General features: G+C 43.7%; 2 protein-coding genes across 11 annotated transcripts in view; both read right to left on the bottom strand.

The window, feature by feature from the left end:
• LOC123505526 (glutamate receptor ionotropic, NMDA 2B-like) overlaps positions 1-12154 on the bottom strand; it is a 218751-nt gene extending 206597 nt beyond the window's left edge. For all 10 annotated transcript variants that reach the window (XR_006675181.1, XR_006675183.1, XR_006675182.1 and 7 more), the window contains exon 1: positions 11676-12154. Coding sequence is in view for 7 of the 10 variants with exons in the window: in XM_045256920.1 (XP_045112855.1) it covers positions 11676-12057 (382 nt within the window). In the remaining 3 variants the exon portion in view is untranslated. The remainder of the gene's footprint in view (positions 1-11675) is intronic.
• A 45-nt stretch (positions 12155-12199) lies between these two features.
• Positions 12200-27345, bottom strand: part of LOC123505528 — a 39136-nt gene continuing 23990 nt past the window's right edge. Inside the window, exon 2 of the mRNA XM_045256928.1 lies at positions 12200-13520. Within this exon, the coding sequence (XP_045112863.1) occupies positions 13470-13520 (51 nt within the window). The 3' untranslated portion in view covers positions 12200-13469. The remainder of the gene's footprint in view (positions 13521-27345) is intronic.

Below are 27345 nucleotides of genomic sequence, written 5' to 3'. Positions count from 1 at the left end.
CCTCCACTTCTTCTTTCGTTCTCTCCTCCTCCTTTCTTTTTCTTGTATTTCCTCCTCCTACTCTTCTTCCTCTTTTTCATTTTTTTTCCTCCTCCGGCTCCATATGACCTTGTTGTTGTGGCGCTGTAAGTTAATCAATAAAATTTACATCTCCTCCTCCTCCTCCTCCTCCTCCTCCTCCTCCTCCTCCTCCTCCTCCTCCTCCTCCTCCTCCTCCTCCTCCTCCTCCTCCTCCTCCTCGCATTCTTTCCATTAACATATGAGCAAATGAAAACGTTTAAGCTTGCTCACACACACACACACACACACACACACACACACACACACACACACACACACACACACACACACACACACACACACACACACACACACACACACACACACACACTCAACCACTCTCTCTGTCTCTCTCTCTCTCAATAAGTAAAAATAAAGTAAAAAAAAAAAAATCGGTGCTGATGGCTTAATGCTGCGGCCGAACACGAGTCATTGCTTCTGACACCCCCGACGGCTCCTTAATTGGCTCAGTCTCGGCCCATCGAGGTGTAATGAACCTGGGTGCAACCGTCATTAGGGAGCGACATCAAACATTGCATTTTGTTTGTGTACTGGGGACTGAGAGGGCGAGGGAGGGTAAGACGGAGGAAGGGAGAGAGGGAACGAGAGAGTGAGGGAGGGAGGGACGGTGCAGTGGTGGTGTTTTAGTGTTCTTGTAGGTAAGCAAGTGAGAAGCTGTGGTGATGATTTGTGTCTATTTGGGTGTGAAGGAGAGAGAGAGAGAGAGAGAGAGAGAGAGAGAGAGAGAGAGAGAGAGAGAGAGAGAGAGAGAGAGAGAATGGGCGCATGGGGGGATGGAAAATAATGTGAGGCAATAAGGGAAAAATTTGAGGGTTAAAAGTAGGAAAATATTATAGAAAAATTTTGAGCGGAAACAATACAATCAGCGCGAGAGGGAAAATACAGGAAGAGAAATGAAAACACGGAATAATACGAGCGGGAAACACGAAGGGAAAAAAAATTGGAGGAGTATAAAAAAAATAAAGGTTGAATAAGAGAGAGAGAGAGAGAGAGAGAGAGAGAGAGAGAGAGAGAGAGAGAGAGAGAGAGAGAGAGAAGAATTAATTAGGGTGTGAAAATCCTGTGTTGGTTTTAAGATAGGTGAGTGAGTGAGAAGCTGTGGTGATGAATAGCCGTAGATGTGGTAGAAGTTATGTGTGGTAGGTTTATGTGTGGTAGCTGATTTGGTGGTGATGATGGTGGTGGTGGTGGTGATGATGAAAATTGAAGTTTAATATTTACGAGGTGATGTTGGTGAGGCGAAATGAAATTATGTAATGAAATAAGGCAGACAAGACTCTCGTGCGGTGGTGAGTCAGGAGTGGTGATGTACAGTACGAAGTGGCAGGGGTGATGACAGTAAGGGATGACTAAGATCTCCATAAGGTGATAATGGTGTTAGGAGTAGTGGTGGTGATGTGGAAGTATGAAGGTGGAGGTAGGAATCAGCAAGTGAGAAGCTGCATAAGGTGGAAAGGATGACAGGAGAGGTGATGATGTGGAAGTGGTGACGGTGGTGGTGGTGGAGGTGGAGGTGAAAAGGTGCAGGTGGAAGGCGTCGTGGCGATAACAAGAAGCAGGAGAGACGTTGAAAGAAGTATGTTAGGTCAATCTCCCTCCTGCACATTTCGGCTCGTCTTCCTTTTTTCATACGCGAGGGAATCTAGAAATCATTACCTCACTGCTACTCTTTACCGCGCCCGTCACCGTGGAAATGGAGGAGGGAAGGGAGCAGGCAGAGAGCGAGGGAGGGAGGGAGGAGGAGAACAGCAGAGGGAGAGCATAACAGAGACAATGCTTAAATAGTACACTGTGACGTCTTTTCATTAATCTCTTGACGCGTTTCCATACTCATTCTGGCTACTATTTGGTGATTTTATACATCTTCGGAAACTCATGTGAGGGATTAGAATAGTGAAAATTGTGGCCATTACTCTTCTGACCTCCATAGACCCTTTCTAATGTCAATAAAATGGTCTAATCGTACACGAATCTCAAGGGGAAAAATGTGTCCCAGTATTGAAGAGGTTAAGCAACTGTACACGAGATCAGTAAGGAAATGGTCTCTCTCTCTCTCTCTCTCTCTCTCTCTCTCTCTCTCTCTCTCTCTCTCTCTCTCTCTCTCTCTCTCTCTCTCTCTCTCTCTCTCTCTCTCTCTCTCTCTCTCTCTCTCTCTCTCTCTCTCTCTCTCTCTCTCTCTCTCTCTCTCTCTCTCTCATGAAATATTGCAAGTTTAATGTAATTTATTTTTATAGATGCCACTGTTTAAGGCCTCTTCTTTAATTGTTAGGTGGTGTTATCTGATCATTTGTACTTAACCGCTTCAATACCATGACGTGTTTTCATATTTATTCTGGTTAGTATTTGGTGACTTTATACAGCTTCTGAAACTTAGTGGGGTGGGGGTGGAGGGAATTGAAATAGTGAAGACTGTTGCCATCTTCTGACCTCCATAGACCATTCTTAATGTAAATAAAATGGTCTAATCGTACACAAATCTCAAGGGAAAAATACATCCCAGTACTGAAGGGTTAAGACATAAGATAAAACATTCACACGCTGAGACGTATATATTTTTTGCGTATTATAAGTTTTTATGGATAGTGGTAATAAGTAAGCATAGTTTATACAGGATCTGTCATGTGTAGCTCTAATGGGTTCTTGCAGTTTCCCTTATTTTCTTCTATTCTTATGGCTTTTCCCACCACTCTGTTATGGGAACTTTTCAGGCGTGACTTTCCCTCATAATTACAGTTCATGCCCGAGCCGAGGCTGTTGCCAAGCGGACCCAATAAATTTGCTGGGTCTATTGTGTCCCTGTTTGAAAACTTTCCTCGGGCGGTTAATAGAAGATTTCACTTAAGTGGAAAGTCTCCTTTAAGATGAGAGAGAGAGAGAGAGAGAGAGAGAGAGAGAGAGAGAGAGAGAGAGAGAGAGAGAGAGAGAGAGAGAGAGAGAGAGAGTGAGGGAGGAAACTAAAACACTGGAACATGAATCAGCTTACAATTCTTTTATGAACATTTTTTTTTTCATTGTTTGCACTGAAGTGAGATGCGTCATGGGCAGGCCAAGGTGTTAGTGATGGCAGCCTGCAGCATCTCTGCCTGTGCCTTCACGCCCACATGATCTGCAGTATAATGATTCCCCGGCCACTGTCCCTTGATGAGCCATGTTTGTGGTGGGACTGTATTTTTTCTGGCTCCTTAACTTTAACACAGCACTTTCCTGTTTGCTGCTTCAGTGAACACCACTCCGTCATGTTGCTGTATCATCATTTATCTCGGCCAATCATGTGAGTCTCTCCCGGGGAGTATTTGCCTCGCCGCACAAAATAACTCAAGTGAAAACAACCACAATAGTTAGCCACTGATGAAATGTATATAATAATGTAAAAGAGTACCGCCACTCGCGCCACGTCGCGTCGCCGTGACACTGAAATATGAGAGTTGTGTTCCCAGTAAATAGCGTAACGATAACATAGTTTGTACATTCTGTGCTGTTCAGACTCAAATGGACTTCGTATACACTCACTCTGCTTCCATAACAGTTCCGAATTCCATTACAGAATTATACCATTCATTACTTCGCCCTTTCATTCTGTTCTAATGCAGCGTGATCCCTGGGCAGCTCAACCCCGCCCCTGTCTGACGTGAGTCTGATCCCTGGCAAAGTCCTTACTCCTCCTAAAGAAATGTCATCACCTGTCACATGTCAACACCTTAGATGCTGCAGCTCTCGTCAAGGGTGTCACGTTGTCATCTGGCGGTGTTTTCCAGGCAGCTGTGCACTGGCGTGAAAGCCTTTCGTAGAAGTGGCGTGGGAAGTGTGTCTGTGAGGTAACGGTTGGCACCTCACCTTGGCACAGGCACCGAGTGTGCTGAGTAAGCTTCATTTTCTCCTCCTTAGTGCCCTCACTGGCGACGCACATCCATTACTGCACCAATCACCCTGAGCCCCTTGACGGCCGGCGTGGCGATGCTCACACTGGCCTTTCTACAGGAGATCGTCACGCTTCTTTCAGTAGATTCAGTCCTGAAGGTGACGCGGCGCAACGCTTGTTGTTGTTGTAGAAACTCACCCGTCGGTTGGGGGATGGCGGGGGACGGTTGACGTGGGCCTTTGGGTGTGGTCCACAGCTGTTGCTGGGTGTTAGCTGGATCTGAGTGAGGCGCCGCGCCCTCACTGGCTGCACCACGCGTCGTAACTTCACTGCTGGATCTCATTTATTTTGTCTTTGCCTCGGCACGTAAATGTCAGACGTAAGCCAGCCCTGAGGGCGTGCTGGGGCAACACACGGCACGGCACACGGCTCCCTCCTCCTCCTCCTCCTCCTCCTCCTCCTCCTCCTCCTCCTCCTCCTCCTCTACAAGGACCCAACGTCCTCCTTCTTTGACATTCTTTGCTCTGTTTTTCTTCGTTTCCTTTTTTGCAGGGTTCCCTTACTCTCCCCTTTTGGTGCTAAGACTTAATTAAGCTGAATAAATAAGATTCCAACATCCTCATCAGGTCCAGACGCCTGCCTGGCTGTCCGTGACGCAGCCACGCTGTCTCAGGAAACAACGCCTCGCAGCCTCCCCTGTCTTCCCCAGCAGCCCCCTGCCTGCTACACTGCTCCCTTCCCTCCCCCTTTCCCTCCCCTGTCTGTCTTCCACTTAATGAGAGAGAGAGAGAGAGAGAGAGAGAGAGAGAGAGAGAGAGAGAGAGAGAGAGAATTTTAAATAGATGGCAATCAAAACACACAAAGGAGTATATGTCATACAACTTTATTGAATTAGACGACTTGAGAACAGTGGCCGGTGTGAGGTGGTGGGATGGAGCGAGGCGTCGTGAACTCTGAGGCATTGCTCGCTAAATACAGCAGATCACGGATGCTAAATTCCTGAAGGACATTCCAACACAGCCACGCGTGACGGATTTAGACAAAATCCTCATATTATATTACGTAATGTTCTATGAGAGTCACACCACAAAGAAAGAAGCATCACTTTCGTCTCACAACACAAGGAAATAACAGAAAACTAAGAGATGACATCTACCTGGGACAGTTTTACCTTGAGATTAGTGTAAAATTAGACCATTTTATAGATATTAAGAAGGGTCTAAGGAGGTCAAAAGATTAATGACCACAGACTTCACTATTTTAATCAACCACACGAGTTTCTGAAGCTGTATAAAATCATCAAATAGTAAGTAGAATGAATATGGAAACGCGTCATGGTACTGAAGGGGGTTAAATATAACAATTCACCAACACCAAAATCCTTGTGTAGGTCAAGAAGACTCGCATGTAATCTCCTTATTTTCTTAACGAATGACTTGTTGATGTGAACCGAGGAGAGAGTAATTGGTGTCGAGAGAGGCCAGCCAGGAGGAGGAAGAGGAGGTACGAGACTGACAGGTTTAGGGGCAACACTTGGCAGGAAGTGATGCAGCGCAGTGCTTGCCTCAGGAGGGACGAAGTAGGTTGGCGGAGGCTACGTGGAGGCAGTGGTCTTGTAATGGTCGGCGATGATATATTGATAACACCTCAGGAAACTGTCTAAGTGTGTGTGTGTGTGTGTGTGTGTGTGTGTGTGTGTGTGTGTGTGTTTATATATGTATGTGTGTGTGAGCGAGTTTACATACTCTATCATGCACAGTGCTCCTCTATGTAACCGCGCGACACCTTCAATATTTGCTGCTTTTGGCGAAACGAATCAACAACATAGAATGGGACCAACATCTCCATCTCGCTGCCAGACGCCTCCCTCACTCACTTATACAAAGCCCAACCTGTCTTACCCTCGTCCACCTCCTCTGTGCTATGTACTGTACTTATGCCTCAGACCAGTGCATGTTGTCAGTGCTTCACCACTCTCCTGGTGTTTATGGTGGTGTACTGCGAGTGTAGAAATGCAAGTAACAGACGTCTGAGGAGTGATGGATGGGTAGCTGGCCGGGGCTGGGCAGGTGGATGGGTGGCTTGGTGGGTACGGGTGGGCGGGTGACCGTGACGGGAGGGTGAAGGTGTATAATTAGCGCGGAAATTGGTTACATTTCACAGTCGACGAGACGAGTGGCTCACGTCCAGACAAGCTCCGGCACCATCCACCACCTCCACTTATTCTCAGAACAGTGAATCGCCAACCAGGAGAGAAAAAATGGGTGGGGAAAACTTCGTCCTTTGTATCCCAGGCAGCCATCCAACACAGCAACCAAGTTATGATTACATTTACTCGCTTCCCCTCCATCTACAAACAACCTAAGAGCCGTGTCCGCCACAGCTTCCCTCTTCCCCTTCCCTCCTTCCCTCCCTCATTCCCTCCGTCTATCCTACCTTGCATCCATCCATCCATCCATCTCAACAAGCTCCTCTCTCCTCCCTTGCTATCCCGCTAAGCCACTGACGAGCAGTCGCCGCGAGCTTGTGTGGACGCAGCGTTTCTGCTGAATTGATAATGCTGACACGAAGGAGTCGCTGGTGCCAATGTAGTAAAAACTAGACACAGAAATGCGGTGAAGTTAGTTTTGTCTCATGAATGAAGGTATTATGTGCATCTGTGTCAGTTTTTGCAGGTGTCTCATTGGTCAGTTGATTAAACCTTTGTTATTGGGAGGGCCTAGATCAATAACTCTATATGAATGTAATATTTTTTTTTTATTTTCTTATTGAACGCTGCAGTTACTGAAGATAAAAGAAAAGCCTTAGGAACTGTATTTCTCTCTCTCTCTCTCTCTCTCTCTCTCTCTCTCTCTCTCTCTCTCTCTCTCTCTCTCTGGCAATCCCCCACGCGCCTATTCTTTTCGTCCGGCGTCGAGGGTCAGAAAACACTTCCCTTCTGTCCTCGCTCGATCTCTTATGTACTTTACCTGTCTGCTCCGGGAGTCGCTTTTTGCGTGCAACGAAGACCTGGAGTCCCGAGAGGTGAGGGTAGGACGGGGAGGTGAGGAAATGGAGGAAAGGGAGGGGAGAGAAAGAAGAGAAGTAAAAGAAGGGGAGAGAAATAAATGTACGCTAGATATAAAAGGGAAAGAGAAGAAACGAGGGGAACATAGAAGAATTAAAAGAAGTGGAATAGAACTTAAGAACTAGATAATGATAACCACACACAAACAGGCAGGCGAGCAAAGGGAGAGAAGGAAGAGCAGTAAGAGAAGGGGAGAGAAATGTAAGCAAGATAAAAAAAAAGGGAAGGAAGAGAAACGACGGAAAATAGAAGAAAGGAAAGAGAATAGAGCTTGAAAAATAGATAATGCTTCGTAATAACCACACACACACACAAACACACACACACACACACACACACACACACACACACACACACACAGAAGCACACATCCATCCAGAACATTGCACAATAAAACACTCCTTCGGCGATCACGTCTCTCTCCCAACAGCAGGTTATAAATCTCTCCTTTCACACTATAACATTTACTACACAGCCCAAGCCCGCCCTCCCTAGCCCTCCCTCGCCCGTACCTCGCCCGTGCCTCGCCCCAGCAGTGTGTAAACTATCAGCGACACTGCCACACGAGAACACAACACAACACAAGACACAACGCCTCGCCAACACACCGGTATACAAAGCAGCATCGTAACACACAACATGCTGGTATAGGTGTGTACTGTACATTTGATAAACTCGCCGGAAGAGTGCAGGAAAATCAGTGAACCAGGAAATCAGGTATAGAGAGATGAGAAAGGAAAGGTGATGGAAAGAAATGAAGAAAAAAAAGAATGAAAAATGTAAAGAGAGAGAGAGAGAGAGAGAGAGAGAGAGAGAGAGAGAGAGAGAGAGAGAGAGAGAGAGAGAGAGATGAAGAAGAAGAGGATCAGGAATATGTGTGGAATGGGTAATGGGTGAAGTGGGTAAAGAAAGAAAGTAATCGCACCATCTACAAATGCGCTGCCCAGTTTGTCGTTGTCCTCTGTTTAATCCTCTGGCTGATAATCAATTTCATCCTATAATAACTTTTTTTTTTTTTTTTTTCATTATTTTACCGGTTTTTTTTTTTTTTTTTTTTTTTTTATACCATGTGGGCTTTTCACGAGAATTTCTGGGCTAAAGGGGATACTTTTTTAGGGATACCTCCTATTTCAAAGCCCACCCGCAAGGAAACCGTTGCCCCGAGTGAGGAAGCCCAACCTACACTCGGACCGTGGACAGGACTCGAACCCGTGCGTTTGGAGACCCATCGAACCCCAAAGCACGCATGTTTCCACTGTACCACGGCGTCCTCCCCCACCTCCCCGCCACATCCCCGCTCTGGCTGCTAATCGATTTCACCCTATAATCACGGGTTTTTGTTTTTTATTGTCGGTCATTTTATTTTAATGTGTTTCAATATTACAGTAATCTGGAAAAGAGGAAAAAAATAAGCTACGTTTTCATTGTATTTCCTGCGTGTGTGAGTAAACAATATTTCAGTGGTGTGGGTGTTGCAGAGAATGACCGCAGCGACCAAAGGGTTAAATAAAGGTTAGGTTAGGTTAGGTTATTCTGCATAAACACTTCGCTCTCTCACCAAGACTATTTTCCAAGGCCACACAGATGACTGACTTACTACTTGGGTTCTCTAAACACACTACTTCCCTCGCTGGTGTCCTTATGTTAATGCTCCGTTTGCCTCCATTACCGATCGTTCGTGCAGTGAAATATGAAGATTACGTAAGAAAAAGAAAAGAAAAGATAAACACTGCTATTTGTGAAACTCTTCCTTATTCCTTTTACTTTCATTATTGTTATTGCGATTTATAAGAAGGCTATTATCGACACTTTTTTTTATCTTAATGAGAGAAAGAAAGTAAGAGGAGAAAATGTGTTGTCGCTTTAATCTCCTCCTCCTCCTCCTCCTCCTCCTCCTCCTCCTCCTCCTCCTCTCTAGCCTCAGGGCAGCGAGTGAGTCCAATAAACTAATGGAAAAAGGAATATTCGAGTAAAGGGAGAGAAGTGTTAAGTGGAAAAGGTAAAAATGGAGGAGGAGGAGATGGAGGAGGAGGAGGAGGAGGAGGAGGAGGAGGATGAGGAGGAGGAGGAGGAGGAGGAGGAGGAGGAGGAGGAGATTAAGTGTGAAAGGAATTACTGATCTTGAAACTGAGATATGTAGGATAAATTAGATAATAAATAAGATAGAGAGAGAATGAAATTAGGAGGGAGGAATGATGAGAGAGAGAGAGAGAGAGAGAGAGAGAGAGAGAGAGAGAGAGAGAGAGAGAGACTGTGTGAGTGTTAAGTGCCAGCTTATCGGAGGGAAGCAAATGGATTAGTCTTAAAGTTGACTTAAAGCGTACCTTGTTGTGATGCACGGACACACACACACACACACACACACACACACACACACACACACACACACACACACACACACACACACACACACACACACACACACACACACACACACACACACACACACACACACACACACACACACACATGCAACCCTTCTTATGGATATCTATTTTACTGGTAACAATCTAAATCTACACACACGACACACACACACACACACACACACACACACACACACACACACACACACACACACACACACACACACACACACACACACACACACACACACTCTCTCTCTCTCTCTCTCTCTCTCTCTCTCTCTCTCTCTCTCTCTCTCTGGTTCTCCCCATTTCGCTATCTATTACATCTTTCTTCTCCTCCATATCATATTTTTCTCCATACTATCCTTCCAAATCTTCCCCCACGCTCCCTCTTTCTATCCTGCCAAGCCCTTCCCACCTTTCATTGGTCCCTTCACATCCCTGTCACCTGTCCATCAGCCCCAGACAGCCCCAGGACTCCAGCACAAAGGGTCTACTTTCATTCAGGGAGGTTAGTGAGTTGGCCAGTATTACGTGATAGAAGAGGCAAAGAAAATGGAAAGTATAGGAAAGATAAGATGCTTCGGGCTAGAGAGACGGGGAGAGAGAGAGAGAGAGAGAGAGAGAGAGAGAGAGAGAGAGAGAGAGAGAGAGAGAGAGAGAGAGAGAGAGAGAGAGAGAGAGAGAGAGAGACACGCTAGAATGCTCAAATATATATATATATATAGGAATCCTCAAAGTATATGATATATATATATATAGAATGCCTCATATATATATATATGACTAGGTTCACAGTGATCCATCCATTACAATACCAAGAGCATTTGATGTCCACCATACATACACACGCAACAGATGGAATCTTAGACCCATGTTCCCAAAATTAGAAATGCAAATGAGGTTTGTCACTTATTTTGGCTGTATTAAATGGAATGAACTTCCAGATGATTTTAAAAAATTGAAAATAAGGTTACTTTCAAAATAAAAACAAAAAACTATTGTTATTAGGTTATTAACTAATTATTATGCACTTTGTTATTGTTATTTTGTTACTTCTATCATATCCTCATTATTATTTATTATGATTAGCATTTTTTTCTTTCTACAGTGAAGTTGTAAATTGTAATGATAGTTCTCTTTCTTCTCGCTATTATAATATTTATGGTTAGTATTTTTTTCCTTTATTTCAACTCTGTGAAGTTGTAAGTTGTAAAGATTCTCTAAACTGTCTCGAAATTAGTTATTAAGCATCTCATAGGGGCCTGTAAAAAATTATTTCATTTAACGGGCCCAGCTGTATCACATCACATGTCCACTATAAGTTTAAGATTTTTGTAAAAAGCTAAATAAACCTTTTGAATTTGAACTTGAGAGAGAGAGAGAGAGAGAGAGAGAGAGAGAGAGAGAGAGAGAGAGAGAGTTGTTTAATGTGTTTTTTGACTCGTATCTTGTAATATTAAGTGTTTGTCCACCCGCTAGGAAACCCTTGCCCCGAGTGAGGAAGCCCAACCTACACTCGGACCGTGGACAGGATTTGAACCAGTGTGCTTGGAGACCCCTCGGACCCCAAAGCACGCATGGTTCCACTGTACCACGGCGGCCCCTTGTCTCAGCCTCTCTTATTTTCGTAGGTGAGTAAATATCATCGTCATAAAACCAAAGTTATCATGATATTTGTAATGTAATCATCTAATTTTTTTCTATTCCCATTCTCTCATTTTCTCCCTCCCGTCTTCTCAACACCCCTTCCACTCGCTAACCATCCATCTATCTACACTGCCAGCACCTATCCATCCTGTACAGTCTCTTCCTCTCTCGTCCTATTCCTGTCTTGCTGCAGCTTTCCGGTAACTAACCATTGCCGTGGTACAGTGGAACCACGCGCACTTTGGGATCCGACGGGTCTCCAAGCGCATGGGTTCGAATTCTGGCCACGGTCCGAGTGTAGGTACGGCTTCCTTACTTGGGTTAACAGTTCCTTAGCGGGTGGGCTTTCAGGTAGGAGGTACCCGTATAGTATCTCCTTAACCCCTAAATTCTTGTGAAAAGCCCACATGGTATAAAAAAAAATGCTGTAGGAGACACGAAAGACACGCGGGTACTCACTTCTTTTCTCCCTCCCATCTTCTAAATACTCCCTTGCATTCACCAACTGTCCTACATTGCCTGCCCCATCCATCCCGTGCTGTCCCTTTCATTTTCCTCCTAGTCCTACCCGTCCTCCGCGGCAGCTTTCCCGGTAAACAAGCATTGCCACAAACACTGAAGGAGACACGAAAGACACGCGGGTACTCACTGGTGGGGCTGGAGGAATGGTGCATGGTGCTTAAGACCACTTCGTCGTAGGTGAAGTGGTAGTGGCGGAAGGTCTCGTGCAAGATGGGGTCCCGCTGCATGTTGAAGAGCGCCTCCTTGATGGCCTTCTCGTAGCGCCGCCGCTGGAAGGTGGAGTGCGGCAAGACCACGCCTATGGACAGGTTCTTCTTGTCACCCGGCTTGAGTCCGTCCCGCGGCGTGGTGAGCTGCGGGCTGGACTTCCGCGTCGGGTGTTGCGAGCGCTGCCATGGCTGGGGATGGCGCTGCTTGGCCTGTTTGCGGGGGTACTGACTGCCAGGCGGGGCGAGGGTGAGGGTGGCGACCACGGACACCAGACACACCACCACTGCCGCCCTTCTCATCCTGCCCGCCTTCCACTCTCCGCTTCCTTCCCCTTTCTCCTCCTCCTCCGCCTCCTCCACCTCTACCACCACGATTTCCTCCTTTTTTTCCTCCTCCTTTCTCTCCTCCTCCTCCTCCCTCTCCTCCTCCTTCTCCTCCCCCTCCTCTACCTCTTATAATTGTCAGTCTTTCTCTATTCTTTTCTTTTCCTTAGCACTCTTTCTTTCTTCCCCGCCCTCGTGTTTCTGAGGTCGGTGGCTTCAATTTCTTTTTATTTCCCTTAAGGGTTGTCCGTACTTGTTAATTTGCCGCTGCCACACACTTCACATCGCGTCACTCTCCACCCACGAGACAGTTACGGAAGAACGCCATCACGACAGGCAAAGTGGACAAAGAAAATAAGAAGAACGGAAAATTATTCTCGCCACACACTTCCCCACTCAACAGACACGCAGTAATGAAAGCGAGGGTGAGGAATTATCTTGCTAACTCACTCGCTCAGCAACAGAGTGGGGATTCTTCACACAACCACCGTGGAGGCTAAATCATCTACCACCTCCACCACCGTCGCCGCCGCCCCCGCCATCACCACCAGAGACACCATTGCCAAACATGTTAAACAGTGTGTTTCTGCCGCGGCCTCACTGTGCACTGTAGCTCTTCCCTGGCCGCTGGTTGAGGGCTTGGCGTGGCATCATTTGGCCTGACTGCTGAGATAATGTGTTTCAAGACATTTGTCCCAGACTTTTGCGTAACTCTATTACTATTTAAGGGAATTGGCAATCAAGTGGGACTTTTTGTTTAAGCTTATGTTGTCCTTCGCCAGATTTCCCTTTTGCATAAAAAAAAAAAATTACCTATAGGGACGCAGCACACACCAGCTCACACGCCAGCACACTCCGTCACCGTTAAGAGAGTAAAGGTTAAGGGTTTCAATACTGATGTGTGTGAACGAATACCTCTTGTTTGTTATTTGTATTAAGTATGAGTGATTTTTTTTCTATTGAATATTCTTTATTTCTCTACATTTCAAGCAATTAAGAGTAGTGGTACAGTTTTTTCCTTTAGTATATCCTGGGTTTTTAACACTCACTTTCAAGCAAATAAGAGTAATGATATTGTATTTTCCTTCAGTATATCCTGGTTTATTTTTATTTTCCAAACACTTACTGCTTCTTTTCGCACAATGACGCCAACTAGGAATTCAAAACCACTCTGGAATGTATGAACCGAATTTGAATCCTCTTTATCAGCTTTTACACAATATGAACAATCTTAAATTTTAACCCCTACCTCTCCTTCTCCTTCTCTCTACCTCTCGTTCACTCACTCTCCTCTAACTCTCTTCACTTTCGAGTTGCCAAGACAGTGCTTATCTCCCCCTCCTGAACGACACGTGACTTAGGGCGCCGCGTCCCTCGTTTTGACGGGCTCACTGGCGGAGGTCTTGTCGCCACCTCAGCCTGACGTCAAACCAAGCCACCTGAAAGAAGAGGGAAGGAATCACTGCGCTGCCTCTATTTGGAATGCTGGAAAGGAATGCATGTGTTACTCCCAATGGTATTTATATTATTCCTTTTTCTTCCCTCTCTTCTTTCCCTATATGGTGCCTCTTTCTTCTCCTACCTTATTTTGTTGTACTTCCATATTTTTGTTTTGTTTCCGTCATTCATTCTTTAAGTGTTGTGTTGCTTCGCCGTCTTTCTCTCTCTTCCTTTATCCTTTCCGTATTTTTTTCCTCCTTCTGTTCCTCCTTTTTTTTTCTTGTAATATCTCTCTTTTCCTCATCTTTCCCACAGTGACTCTTCCTTTCCTCACTTGTTTTTCTCTTCCATTTTCTCTCTCTCTCTCTCTCTCTCTCTCTCTCTCTCTCTCTCTCTCTCTCTCTCTCTCTCTCTCTCTCTCTCTCTCTCTCTCTCTCTCTCTCTCTCTCTCTCTCTCTCTCTCTCTCTCTCTCTCTCTCTCTCTCTCTCTCTCTCTCTCTCTCGATCAAACAAATGGCTTCCCGCTCCTCTCTCAAACTTCACTCTCCCCCGCACTCGAGATGCTCAGCTTACGTGGAGAGGTTCAGAGAGACGGAAGGATTGAGACGAGGAGGACGAGACACGCTAATGCAGGAAATGGATGGGAGAAAAAGACCTGGTGGGTGCAGTTGAGTGACAGTAGACTGGAGGGAGTGGGAAGAACGGATGGAAAAAAAAGACGGTGGAGGAGGATTGAGAAGGACTAGGCGGAAATAAAGAAGGTAAATGAGGGAAGGAGGGTAGAAATGGAGTATAATTTTTATCTGAATGGGAGGAAAGATGGAAAAAAAAAGAGCTGGGTACAGTTGGGTGACATTAGACTGGAGGTAGATTGAGAACTGGAGGGAATAAAGATAGTAAATGAGGAAAAGAGAATTGGAGTAGATTTTTTTTTTATGTGGAAGGGAGGAAAGAAGAAATATAAAACGGGTATAATTGAGTGACAGTACACAGACTGGAGGAGAATTGAGAGGAACTGGTGGAAAAAATAGAAGGTGGAGGAGGACTGAAAGGAACTAGTGGAAAAAAAGGTGAAGGAGGACTGAAAGGAACTAGTGGAAAAAAAGGTGAAGGAGAACTGAAAGGAACTAGTGGAAAAATAAAAGGTGGAGGAGAATTGAGAAGAACTGGTGGAAAAAAAGAAGGTGAAGGAGGACTGAAAGCAACTAATGGAAAAAAAAAAGTGGAGGAGGACTGAAAGGAACTAATGGAAAGATAGGTGGAGGAGGATTGAAAAGAACTGGTGGAAAAAGAAAAAGAAGGTAAATGATGGAAAGAGAGTAGAAATAGAAAATATAGTAGGATTTCAAATGGGAGAGATACAAGAAGGATTTCAGATAGGAGGTACCTTGAAATAATACCTCCTTTACCTCAGAAATTCCTGTGAAAAACTCCACATTGTAAAAGTTCACATTGTATAAAAAAAAAAAAACGGAGTAGAATTGAGTGGTAGAAGAATGGGAGGGAGAGAGGCAGTGTGGAAATGTGATGTAATAGAATGTTTAGAAGGAAAAAAAAGGTGAAAAAAATAGATAATAATGGTAGTTATGAAGATGAATACTGAGGAATTCTAAATATATGTAAAGAGTCAGAATACATGCATAAAAATAATAAAAATTGGTCACAACCTGAAAATAGAATAAAAAAAAAATGAAAGAAAAACTAAAATAAAAAAGAAAGATATGCATAGAAAATAAAGACAGTAATGATAAAATAAAGAAAGAATAGATAACAAGAGCAAAATTATGCTGATAAATGAAAGGAAGTTATGAGGAAGAGAAAAAAGTTTATATAAAAATAATGCCGAGACGAAATGAATGGAGAAGTAATTAACATGATTATGATGAGGAAGAATACAAAGACAAGAGGACAGCGATACAGATCAGGTGTGTGCTGCTGAATGAAGGACGGAACTCAAACAACACAAAGGAAACTAATGAGTAGGAAAAGGTGAATGTCAAAGCGAAGAAAGACTGGCAACAAGGAGCACAGAGACGATGAAAGAGGAAGTGAGAGAGAGAGAGAGAGAGAGAGAGAGAGAGAGAGAGAGAGAGAGAGAGAGAGAGAGAAATATAAATAGAGAAGGAGGAAAAGGAGGAGGAGGAGGAGGAGGAGGAGTGAGAGGAGGAGGAGGAAGAGAAGGAAGAGGAAGAAGGAGGAGGAGGAGGAGGAGGAGGAGGAGGAAGAAGAAGAAGAAGAAGAAGAAAAGGAGGAGGAGGACAAAGAAAGAAAGAAAGAAAGAAGACTAAATAAAAGCAACAGCAATGACGACAACAAAGAAACATAAGAAAGAACAACAACAATAACAACAACAACAAGAAAGCAAACATATCCTACGAGGAAAGAAGGAAGGAAGGAAAAAGGAAAGGAAGAGAGGCAACCCACCTGCAAGAATAAGGAATGAGAATGAAGGTGAAAAGAGAGAGAAAGAGGAGGAGGAGGAGGAGGAGGAGGAGAGGAGGGAAGGGATGGAGGGAGGAGGGAGGAGAGGGAATGGAGGAAAAAGGGGACTGATGGAGGTGTTATCTTCAGTGATGGACTTCTCTCACGTCAGTAAATCCTCAAGTGATATTCTGAGCTTATATTGCCAAGACGAACCTCGTGGGGCCACCAGAGAGAGAGAGAGAGAGAGAGAGAGAGAATGAGAATTTTTTTTATTTTTCTGGCCTTGTTTCGTTCTGTGGTTACTTTTTTTTTCATTATTATTTTGGAGAGAGAGAGAGAGAGAGAGAATTTTTCCTCATCCTTTCCTTTTCTCCTTTTTTCTTCCTTTGTCTAAGCTAAATTTACATAACTCAGTATCATAGAGAGAGAGAGAGAGAGAGAGAGAGAGAGAGAATGATTAATAGGCAGTTGTTCAATGTCATGCTTTTTTTTCTCTCTCTCTCTCTCTCTTTCTCCATCTTCTTTTTTTTGTTTCAATCTCCTTATTAATGATAGACTCGCAGCGGGACAAGGAAACAAATCAGCTCACATTGATTTGCACAGCGGAGAATTATTAGTCTACTCTATTTATCTCCATCATCCTTTATTCTCTTTCCCTTTTATCATTGTTTCCTCTAATTATCCCTTCGTCATTTCTTATTCTTTCTCCTTTAATCATTGTCTGTTCTACTTATTTCTTCGTTATCCGTCATCCTTTATCTTCTTTCCCCTTTTTATCCTTGTTTTCTTTCTCTATTTATCCTTTCGTCCTTTCTTATTCTTTCTCCTTTTTATCGTTGTCTTCTTTAATTATCCCTTCACTATTTTTTTTCCTTCGTTTTCCGTCATCCTTTATCCTCTTTCCCTTTTATCCTTGTTTTCTTTCTCTATTTATCCTTTCGTCCTTTCTTATTCTTTCTCCTTTTTATCGTTGTCTTCTTTAATTATCCCTTCACTATTTTTTTTCCTTCGTTTTCCGTCATCCTTTATTCTCTTTCCCCTTTTTATCATTGTTTTCTTTCTCTATTTATCCTTTCGTCCTTTCTTATTCTTTCTCCTTTTTATCGTTGTCTTCTTTAATTATCCCTTCACTATTTTTTTTCCTTCGTTTTCCGTCATCCTTTATCCTCTTTCCCCTTTTTATCCTTGTTTTCTTTCTCTATTTATCCTTTCGTCAGTTCTCTTATTGTTTCTCCCTTTTATCATTGTCTCTTCTCTTTATTTCTTCGTTATCCTTTATCTCGTATTCTTTTTCTCTTTTATCGTTGTCTCCTTTCCTTCATCATCAATTCCTCCTCTCTATCTTTCTTTATTTTCTTCTTCTCTATCTTTATTCGTGTATTCTTTATCATTATTCTTCCTTCTTGCATTAATATTTCGTTTTTTTTTTTTTTGTTTCATTTTTTTTTTTTTGTTCTTTTTCAATATGGCTTCGATTTTTATGGATATTTTGTTGTCATTATTATTTGTTTCACTGTTTCTGTTTGGTTAAGTTCTCTCTCTCTCTCTCTCTCTCTCTCTCTCTCTCTCTCTCTCTCTCTCTCTCTCTCTCTCTCTCTCTCTCTCTCTCTCTCTCTCTCTCTCTCTCTCTCTCTCTCTCTCTTCCCTTCTTCCGTCTCTCCTCCTTTCCTTTCAAGCTCTCTCCCTTTCTCTCTCTATTCCCTGTCTTGTTATCCTCACTCCTTCACTCCTCCTCTATTCTTCTTTCCGTCTTTTTTTTTTACCTTTCCCTCCTTTTCTATTCTTTTTTCCCTCTTCTTTTCCTCCTTTACCTCTTCCTTCTTCGTTCCAAGCAGTGTCATCTTCTTGGTGGGATCGAAGTGTAACATTACTCTTGCTTTTTCTCCTCTTCTCTTTCACCCCCCCCCCCTCTCTTTCATCCACTTTATTATCTCATTCTCTTCGTCTCTCTCTCTCTCTCTCTCTCTCTCTCTCTCTCTCTCTCTCTCTCTCTCTCTCTCTCTCTCTCTCTCTCATTCTCTTCCTTTCATCTTGTTCTCGCCTCCATAATCTCGTTTGTTCCTTCTCTCTCTCTCTCTCTCTCTCTCTCTCTCTCTCTCTCTCTCTCTCTCTCTCTCTCTCTCTCTCTCTCTCTCTCTCTCTCTCTCTGACATTTATCGTCTTCACATCTCCATTTTCTCTCATCTCTTTCTCCCTTTTCTTCCCTTTATCTAATTCCTTCTTCTCTTATCTCATTCCTTCCCCTTCCTTCCTTCCTTCCTTCTCTCTTTTTGTTTTATTTCTGTGGCTTCTTTATTGGTCTTGTTTCTCTCTCTCTCTCTCTCTCTCTCTCTCTCTCTCTCTCTCTCTCTCTCTCTCTCTCTCTCTCTCTCTCTCTCTCTCTCTCTCTCTCTCTCTCTCTCTCTCTCTCTCTCTCTCTCTCTCTCTCTCTCTCTCTCTCTCTCTCTCTCTCTCTCTCTCTCTCTCTCTTCCCTTCTCGTTTACTTCTCTCCTTTCCTCTCATCTTCCTCGCCTCACTCGCCCCAATCTTATACTTCCTTCCTTTCCTTCCTCCCTCTTTTCCTCCCTCCTTCCTTCCTTCACTTGGCAAAGTTTCCTCCCCTTAACTTCACTTCCTTCAGTCCTTCCTCACTCATTTCATCTCTCTCTCTCTCTCTCTCTCTCTCTCTCTCTCTCTCTCTCTCTCTCTCTCTCTCTCTCTCTCTCTCTCTCTCTCTCTCTCTCTCTCTCTCTCTCTCTCTCTCTCTCTCTCTCTCTCTCTTCGTTTATTCAATTAGTCTCACCTCGCCGCTTACTAATCACTTATTTAATAATCTCCTCCTCCTTCTCCTTTTCCTCCTCTTCCTCCTCCTCCTCCTCCTCCTCCTCCTCCTCCTCCTCCTCCTCCTCCTCCTCCTCCTCCTCCTCCTCCTCCTCCTCCTCCTCCTCCTCCTCCTCACTCGCTCAAGGACAAAGCTCATGAAGTCAGTGACTGTAATGAAATTAATTCGTCGTGTGAAATGTAAAAGAAATCTGGCTCTTGACTTTCACTTGAGTGGAGGGCGAGATGGACAGGAGTAGACTGGAGTGGAGTGGAGGGGGAGTGGAGGGCAAGGTGGGCAGGAGGTGGAGTGGAATATGAGGACGGCAAGAGATGCGTAGGAGATGGAGTGTAGGATTAGGTGGGCAAGAGGTGGACAGGAGTGAAGTGGAGTGGAGTGGAGGGCGAGGTGGGCAGGAGATGGAGTAGAGGATGAGGTGGACAGAAAGTGAGTAGGAGTGGAGTAGGTAGAAGTGGAGATGAGGGCGAAGTGGGCAAGAGGTGAGGAAGAGTGGAATGGAGAGTGGAGTAGGCAAGAGACGGGGAGAAGGTGGAGTGGAATGAAGTGGGCAGGAAGTGGGTATGAGGTGGGTGGAAGTCGGGCAGATGTTGCATAAAGAGACTAGAATAGAAAACGTCGACTTGATACTTAATTGCTTGATTGCCTTCATTTTTCTTAGTATTGTGCGGAGGTGAATAGATGATCAGGTGCTACTTAATTAAACTGCTTCCTTGGATATTTATTTTATCTATTTTCTGCTGCTTGTTTTTTTTGTGTTACGGTGTTGATGAAGTGACCAGCAGGTGTAACAGGTACTTAATTAATTAATCCGTGCGTCTGAAGTGTGTGTGTGAGTTTCTTCGTATTTTTTTCTTTTTAGTTGCTTTGTTTGGTGTGACTTAATTATTGCTTTTGCTGGGGGAAGGTAGCCACTTGATTGGTTGATTGTCTTTTTTTTTTTTTAAATGTATTAACTAGAGTTCTTTTTTATGTATATGTTATGTGTCCTGTTTCCACTTAATTAAACTATGTCTGAAGTGTGTAGTGTCTCAAGTGTGTGTGTGTGTGTGTGTGTGTGTGTGTGTGTGTGTGTGTGTGTGTGTGTGTGTGTGTGTGTGTGTGTGTGTGTGTGTGTGTGTGTGTCTCAAGTAATATTTCTTTATGAATATTACTGGACTTTTTTTCCTTATTCTTCTCAATTGTATAAACTGATATGTTATGTGTCCTGTAATCAGTAATATTTTTCTTTTAATTACCTGAGTTTTTAAAATGGATAGATAAGATAGTTTTTTTTTTAGTCTTTTCTTTCTTTTTTTTTGTGTGTGTATAGTAAGAGATGGAAAAAATAACTCCCATGCTTTTTTTTTTTTCACTAGTCTTGTTAACCCCCAGGTAAAGGTACTTATTTTATTTTCTTTCTTTTTGTAAGTCTATTTTTCTGTATACGTATATGATCATGTATCGTACGAGATGGAAAAAATTTACTCCCATTTTTTTTTTTTTTTTTTTTTTCGTCTGTATTTACTATAGTCCTGCTAACCTCGGGACATTCTTTAGTACCCGAGGGGGGAAAGTTGGATCGCCTCTCCTCGTTCATTGATCCCCCCGAGTAAAGGAAAATCCCGCCACGTAATCCTCTTTAAGCTCCGTGTTTTGAGGCTCTCAGGGTTCTCATAAGGACTATTTCAAAGGCCGCGGAGATGATTAATCGGGTTACCAGGGATACTTTTTCAACTGATGTGGAACTCATGTTAAACCATCACTAGGATCGCGAAGATATCCTGTTTAGTGAGGTGACTGGTAAGGTTATCAGGCTCATTTCTTAACAATTTTCCCTAGTAAACTCTGGAACTCCCTGCCTGCTCATGACTTGACTTCGTTTGAGAGGGAGGTTTAAAGACATTTATCTCTTCTTTTTTTGGGGCCAACACTCTGGACGCGTTAGGGACTGGCAACTAAGCGAGTCCCTTATTTTTCGTTTTATATTACCCTTGGTCAGTTTTCCCCTCTTGCATATAAAAAGCATGTGATGTAGAACCTTTCGATAAAGTACCACTGGAATCGTGAGAGGTTGAAAATTCCGACAATTTCAACAAGTTCTCCTTAAATCATCTCTAAAACCAAGAAAACACTTGAACAACACCACAACTGTTACCAGAGCTGAAGCAAGACGGCGACACTGAAAACGCGACCTTGAGACGGAGTGAGTTCTGACGGCCCGGACGCCTTCCTTCGGTATTCAGAGTCAGGTTTATTCGATATGCACACTGACACAGCTGGCTGGGGAAAGGAGTGAATACGTGAAGCAGTGTTGGATTATCGGTGACTTCGTTTCTTCCTCTTTTTTGTAGGTTGTCTTCACTTTTCCCCCTTTCCATCTCTAATCCCTGCTTCTAAATATTCTCCCTTTCCTTCTCTTTCTCTCTCTCTCCAAGATCAATATTTCTCACCACGAATAGTTTTCAAGCCTATGGAGGTGATTAGCGTGGTTTTCAAGAGTGTTTCTCCACTTTACAATACAAAAATCTTGTCACTGTTACTAGAACCATTAAAACTTGTTAAAAAACGCTCATTTCTCTCACCACGACTATTTAGCAAGGCCACAGAGATGACTAGCGCGGTTATCGAGAGATTCTTTAGTTAGTGAAAATGTTGTCACTCTATCTCTAGAATCGTAAAAACACCTTAAGAAAACTCATGTAAATTTAAATAAAGCCTTTTCAGATAGTGGAGGTGAAACACAGAAGTGTTTGAGAATACCGAGCCCAAGTGTGCTATCATCAACCCGAACCACACGGCATCATGCAAGAGACACCCTTGAAAACTTCCCTCCCTCTCTAATTTCGCACCACCTCGATATGTTCAGTTGGCCGCGTTATCGCCGCTGTAAATATTTATGCCAAGTGATTTCCTGAGTCGTGGCAGAGGGTCGGAAGCGCCAGTCTCAGTCCTCGATTCCCCTCGCACAGGATCGAGCACTGCAGTCAGTCTCACCCTCTTCTTACTCCGTTGCTAATAGTGCTCTTACCTTCCTCTGTGACTCTCGCTTTCCCGTATTCTGAAACGCTTTGCTTTCTCACCACGACTATTTTAAAAGGCCACGGTGATGATTAGCAGGGCTCCCAAGATTGTTTCTCCTGTTAGTAATGTTTCTGAACCTAACAAGTGAAAGGGAGAAAGGAGAAGCTATTTTATTTCAAGTTTTCACTCATTCAATAATAAAAAAAAGCAAAAATGGAGTTGTAATTATTCATTCAATACACTTAATCGTCATCAGCATTATTACTAGAGAGAATGGCGGAATGACGGTGGCAATAGGGCGCCGTAAAACACACACGGGCGCTGCCATCCATTAGCAGGCCATCAGCACACGTTGATTAAGAGTGGCGATAAGCGCAGGATTCGTCACCGCCACCCCACACTACGGCAAGCCACGACAGGCCAGGCCAATGCTCCCGACCACTGCTGCTATTAATGAGCCCAATGATGAGGATGAACTGCATGATAATGATGATGATGGATAGCGGTGATGGTGGTGGTGGTGGCGGTGGTGGTGGTGGTATTGACAATGGTAATGATGATATAGTGATAATTTGAAGACTGCAAACAATTTTGGTTAGTCTTTTTAACTTTTGTATATAGATTAGCAGTTCAGCGGGCCTTGTTTTCTCATTCTTTGTCCTTATTACATGAAAAGTTTAGAAAGAGTAGTAGTAGTACTAGTAGTAGAAGCAGCAGCAGCAGTAGTAGTAGTAGTAGTAGTAGTAGTAGTAGTAGTAGTAGTAGTAGTAGTAGTAGTAGTAGTAGGTCTTGTTTTCTCCTTGTTTTCCCTTCTTACATGAAAAATAGTGTAGTTGTAGTAGTAGTAGTAGTAGTAGTAGTAGTAGTAGTAGTAAAACAACATTCCCTCCATTTCGAGCGTTTTATGAGCAAAGTTATAAGATACAGTACATAAATATAATGTACTGTATATACGACACAATGTAATATAACGTTATCTACATTACATATATACACCTCACTAAGATCATGGTTTTTTTTTATCCTCGCATCGTTGAAAATAAAACGAAACAAAATACCCTAATGACACTAATAATGATCACACTAATAACATGATAACAATTACACCAATCCATCCATCCGTCCACTTTTCTCTCACACAGCTGCATTTTTTCCCACGTAGTTAACTAATACTAAAGGGAAATAAACTGGACGCGCGTCATATCGGTGTGGAGTTAATACAAAGGTGTGTTTACCTGGTCGCAGCGCCTGACGGGGATATGGGACTCAGCTGCCGTGTTTGCCATGACGTTTATTTCATCCCAGTCACTGAAAACCCGCCCCGCCATGCTAGACCCGCCCGCCATTAGATCAAATTGACTCGAGCATTAAGGGAAAATTGATGCTCTCTCTCTCTCTCTCTCTCTCTCTCTCTCTCTCTCTCTCTCTCTCTCTCTCTCTCTCTCTCTCTCTCTCTCTCTCTCTCTCTCTCTCTCTCTCTCTCTGATCTTGAGTTACGTAAATTTAGCTTAGACAAAGAAAGAAGAAAAGAAATGGGAAAATGGAGAAAAGGAGGAAATCTCTCTCTCTCTCTCTCTCTCTCTCTCTCTCTCTCTCTCTCTCTCTCTCTCTCTCTCTCTCTCTCTCTCTCTCTCTCTCTCTCTCTCTCTCTCTCTCTCTCTCTCTCTCTCTCTCTCTCTCTCTCTCTCTCTCTCTCTCTCTCTCTCACATCACCTGTAGCGCTTTCTCACTTGCCTTCTTCAGTAAAAATTGTAATGGCGACAGATGAACTAAGCTTGAGAGTGAAAGATAAGCCAAGGATGAGGATGAGGACTAAAACTTGCACTAATTGAAGGAAGGCGAAGGTTTGAGAGGCGAGGGAAGGCTGAGGACGAGAGGGAAGAAGGCAGGCAGGAGAGCAGAGGAGGTGAAAGCAAGGATTAAGGCAAAAGGAGATAAGAGTAATGAGATAAATCCTTGACAGAAAATACCATTAGTAGGATCAGCAAAAGGCAACATCAAATGCGCGTTTTGATTGACTGAAAGATGATGATGGAAAAGTTATAAGGAGGAGATTAGAGGAGGAGGAGGAGGTGGAGGAGGACAAGAAGGAGGAGGAGGAGGAGGAGGAGGAATACATAGGAGGAGGAGAAAGATAAAGAATAGGAGAGGGAAAGGGAGAAAGAGGGATTGAAGAGAAAGAGAGAGAGAGAGAGAGAGAGAGAGAGAGAGAGAGAGAGAGAGAGAGAGAGAGAGAGAGAGAGAGAGAGAGAGAGATGAGAGGTCAGAAGGCAAAGAGGAGATGATGGAGGAATATGGAAAACAAGCGAACCAAGAATGATTATTGACTGAAAAGTGAAGAAAAAAGTGTTTAAACTTATGGACGGAGAAAAATACATAAATAAATAATGAGGTTGAATCTTAAAGGAATATCAGTAAACTAATTATTAGAAGATACGTCAAATACAAAAGGAGGAGGAGGAGGGAGGAGGAGGAGGAGGAAGAGGAAGAGGAAGAACAAGAAGAAGAAGACGAGGAAATTGACAATAAAAAAAAGAGAGAAAGAAAGACAAAATGAGAAGGAAGAAGTAAACAAAAAGAAAATCAAATTATAGAACAGGAAGAGGACAAGAATGCGAATTTAGAATGTTTGCAAAATATAATGACAAATATTTTGCTACTATTAATGAAAAGAAAACAAAGATCAGATCAGAGAGAGAGATAGATAGATAGAGAGAGAGAGAGAGAGAGAGAGAGAGAGAGAGAGAGAGAGAGAGAGAGAGAGAGAGAGAGAGAGAGAGAGAGAGAGAGAGAGAGAGAGAGAGATAACATCCGCTTTCCAGGTGGGTGGGTAAACAAGTGTGTCATGGAGGGACGGTGCTTTTACCTTGGGACAGGTGACTCAGATGGGTCCAATTAGGTGTGCTGGAACCGCTCGCCTCTATACGGCCCCTCCAAGACCAATTACCGGCTAAATTGACTTGTGTGAGTGTTGCTTGACGCGTGTGTTGGACAGGGGGGCCGTGTGTGTATGTGTGTCTGGTGTCTGTGTGTGTGTGTGTGTGTGTGTGTGTGTGTGTGTGTGTGTGTGTGTGTGGAGATAGTATACGCTTAAAGGTGACTCTCCATAACTTCACTCTTAGTTTTCCTGACACTCATTTTCCATGACACATTCACTCTTGATGCCTCCAATCAGTCTCTCCTGTGTCACTCTCTCCCGGTGTTCATTAGCGTCTCATTGGCTTTGTCCTCCCCCCCTTTTGGCAGGCCGTCCAGCGCATTACACTTTCCACAATGGGCGTTTTATCCTGCTCTTCCAAAAAAGGAATCTTCATCTCATTACTTAAAGCAACTTACTTTGGTCTCATTTTTTATGCGAGTCAAACATATCTCGGCAGTGAACCTTCCTCACTCATTCACTCAGTAACAGGTGTCGAGTTCCCTTTGGAGGTTTATTGGAAGAAATGTGTCAGTTTCAGTCTTTGTGTTGCTCACTAACACTGCCAAGCTTCGTGTTAATGATCAGCAAGCGTTGTATTGAATGGTACGTTTGTAGACTCAGTGAGAAGCGTTCAATCTGATTATCAACCTATTGGCAGTGTGTGTACAGCATTGTGACGGTTCACTTTGATGGGAGATGATATCGACCAAATTCAAAAGGAAACGTGATATTGAATGATTCAATATCACGTTTCCTTTTGAATCTTAGCTCCTTTAGTACTGAGACGCTTTTTTTTACCAATGGTTTGGAGTACGATTAGATGATTAGGACATTAGGAAAGATCTATGGAGGTCTAAAGATTACTGGTCAGTCTCCACTATTTTATTCCCCAAATGAGTTTCTGAAGCTGTATAAAATTGCCAAATAGTAAGCAGAATGAATACGAAAATGCGTTATGGTACTGAAGGGGTTAATGTTCCTTGGAGTCTGTTGGCATCCGCAGCCACATCATCTGAACGGAAGTCTCAGTTTTAAGGAAGACCTCGCCCTGTGGTTGTGGAAGAAGTTAAATAATAAGTTCATTTTTTCCTTTCGAGTTGTTGTGCAGAAAAGTGTGCGGCCAAAATTTTGTTTAGTGGTTTCAGTCTGTAATTAAGAAAGCAAGGAAGAGCAAGACGGAACGATAGAAACTGAAAAATTGTATATAATTCCTCCTTTCCTCCGTCTCATATTAGCCTCCAGTAACGTTCTTAACCAATAATTGAATCAGTAATTGGCTCTTTATTGGTCAAGGTATTCTTAATGAGCAGCAGGTAAGAGTCCCGGGGTGCCCCTTGGTCACACTGGAGCAGCCTTTCAGCGCCGGCACTGTTTGCACCCGATACGATTTCCCCCATATAAGGATTATAGTCCCGTGATTCAGTGATGCGTTGTTCCCCGGAATGGAGCGCTGCAAGGCTTCGCAAATGACGTTGAAGTTAATGGATTGTTTTGCTCAAACGGCAGTGTTATCCACCCAGCGATACGTGTAACACAAAGCCAATATATCGCCCGCATTGTGTGTCCCTGCGCTGCCTTGCCTGCCTTGTTGCTCTTTTGCCGACACCTGCTTTGTTCACATATCGTATGCTATTTAATACCGTCGTGTTTAATTTGTTTCTCTCCATCACACGTCCTCGGATCTACTGACAGCCTCACAACACCGGAGCACTGATAGAATGTGAACAGAACAGGACTTTTATTGAAGGATAGCGCTAAACATAGTGAATCTGACTGTTATTTGGCTTCCGTCCTTCACTATACCATACATATTTTATCACTGACACCCACCTTGTCTGCCCCAATGCCGTTGTCTCCTGCAGCGACACAAGAGCAAGGATGGAAGCGCAAGGGACAAGGTGGGCGAGTGACAGTTCTCCCTGACTAAGAATCCCGTTCATATTACGTTACTTACGCTATGCTCGAGAACTGACATGCAAGTTGTTGTCCTGATGTCGCCTTGCCTCCTCCTGAACCGACACGAGCGCGGGGTAACGAATAGAAAGAGTAGCTGCTCTACCTGAGATTCCGTCACAAAGTTCATTTCATTAACAGCGAGAACTGACACGAAATTAGCAACATCAACAATACCAGTGACACCTACTTCTCCAAGACAAAGTACGCCACATTCCTTCGTATAGTACCTTGAAATCAAAACAACTTAATCTAACCTAACCTAGCCTGTGTGAAGCTGTTCTATGTAGAGAGAGAGAGACAGACAGACAGACAGACAGACAGACACACACACACACTCCACACACCGGGAAAGCGAGTCCACAACCCCTCGAGTTACATCCCGTACCTATTTACTGCTAGGTGAACAAGGGCTACACATTAAGAGGCTTGCCCATTTGCCTCGCTGCTTTCCGGGAGTCGAACCTGGACCCTCTCGATTGTGAGTCGAGCGTGCTAACCACTACACTACGCGGTGTGTGTGTGTGTGTGTGTGTGTGTGTGTGTGTGTGTGTGTGTGTGTGTGTGTGTGTGTGTGTGTGTGTGTGTGTGTGTGTGTGTGTGTGTGTGTGTGTGTGTGTGTGTGTGTGTGTGCGTGTGCGTGTGCGCGTGTGCGTGTGTGTGTACTGGCGTAGTGTCCCGGGAGAGTAAGTGTGTTTCAGCGCA

The sequence above is a fragment of the Portunus trituberculatus genome, chromosome 18, assembly GCF_017591435.1.
Source record: "Portunus trituberculatus isolate SZX2019 chromosome 18, ASM1759143v1, whole genome shotgun sequence".
Lineage (NCBI taxonomy): Eukaryota > Metazoa > Arthropoda > Malacostraca > Decapoda > Portunidae > Portunus > Portunus trituberculatus.
The sequence above is the reverse complement of the archived record's forward strand: the minus strand, read 5'-3'. Positions and strand labels throughout refer to the sequence as shown.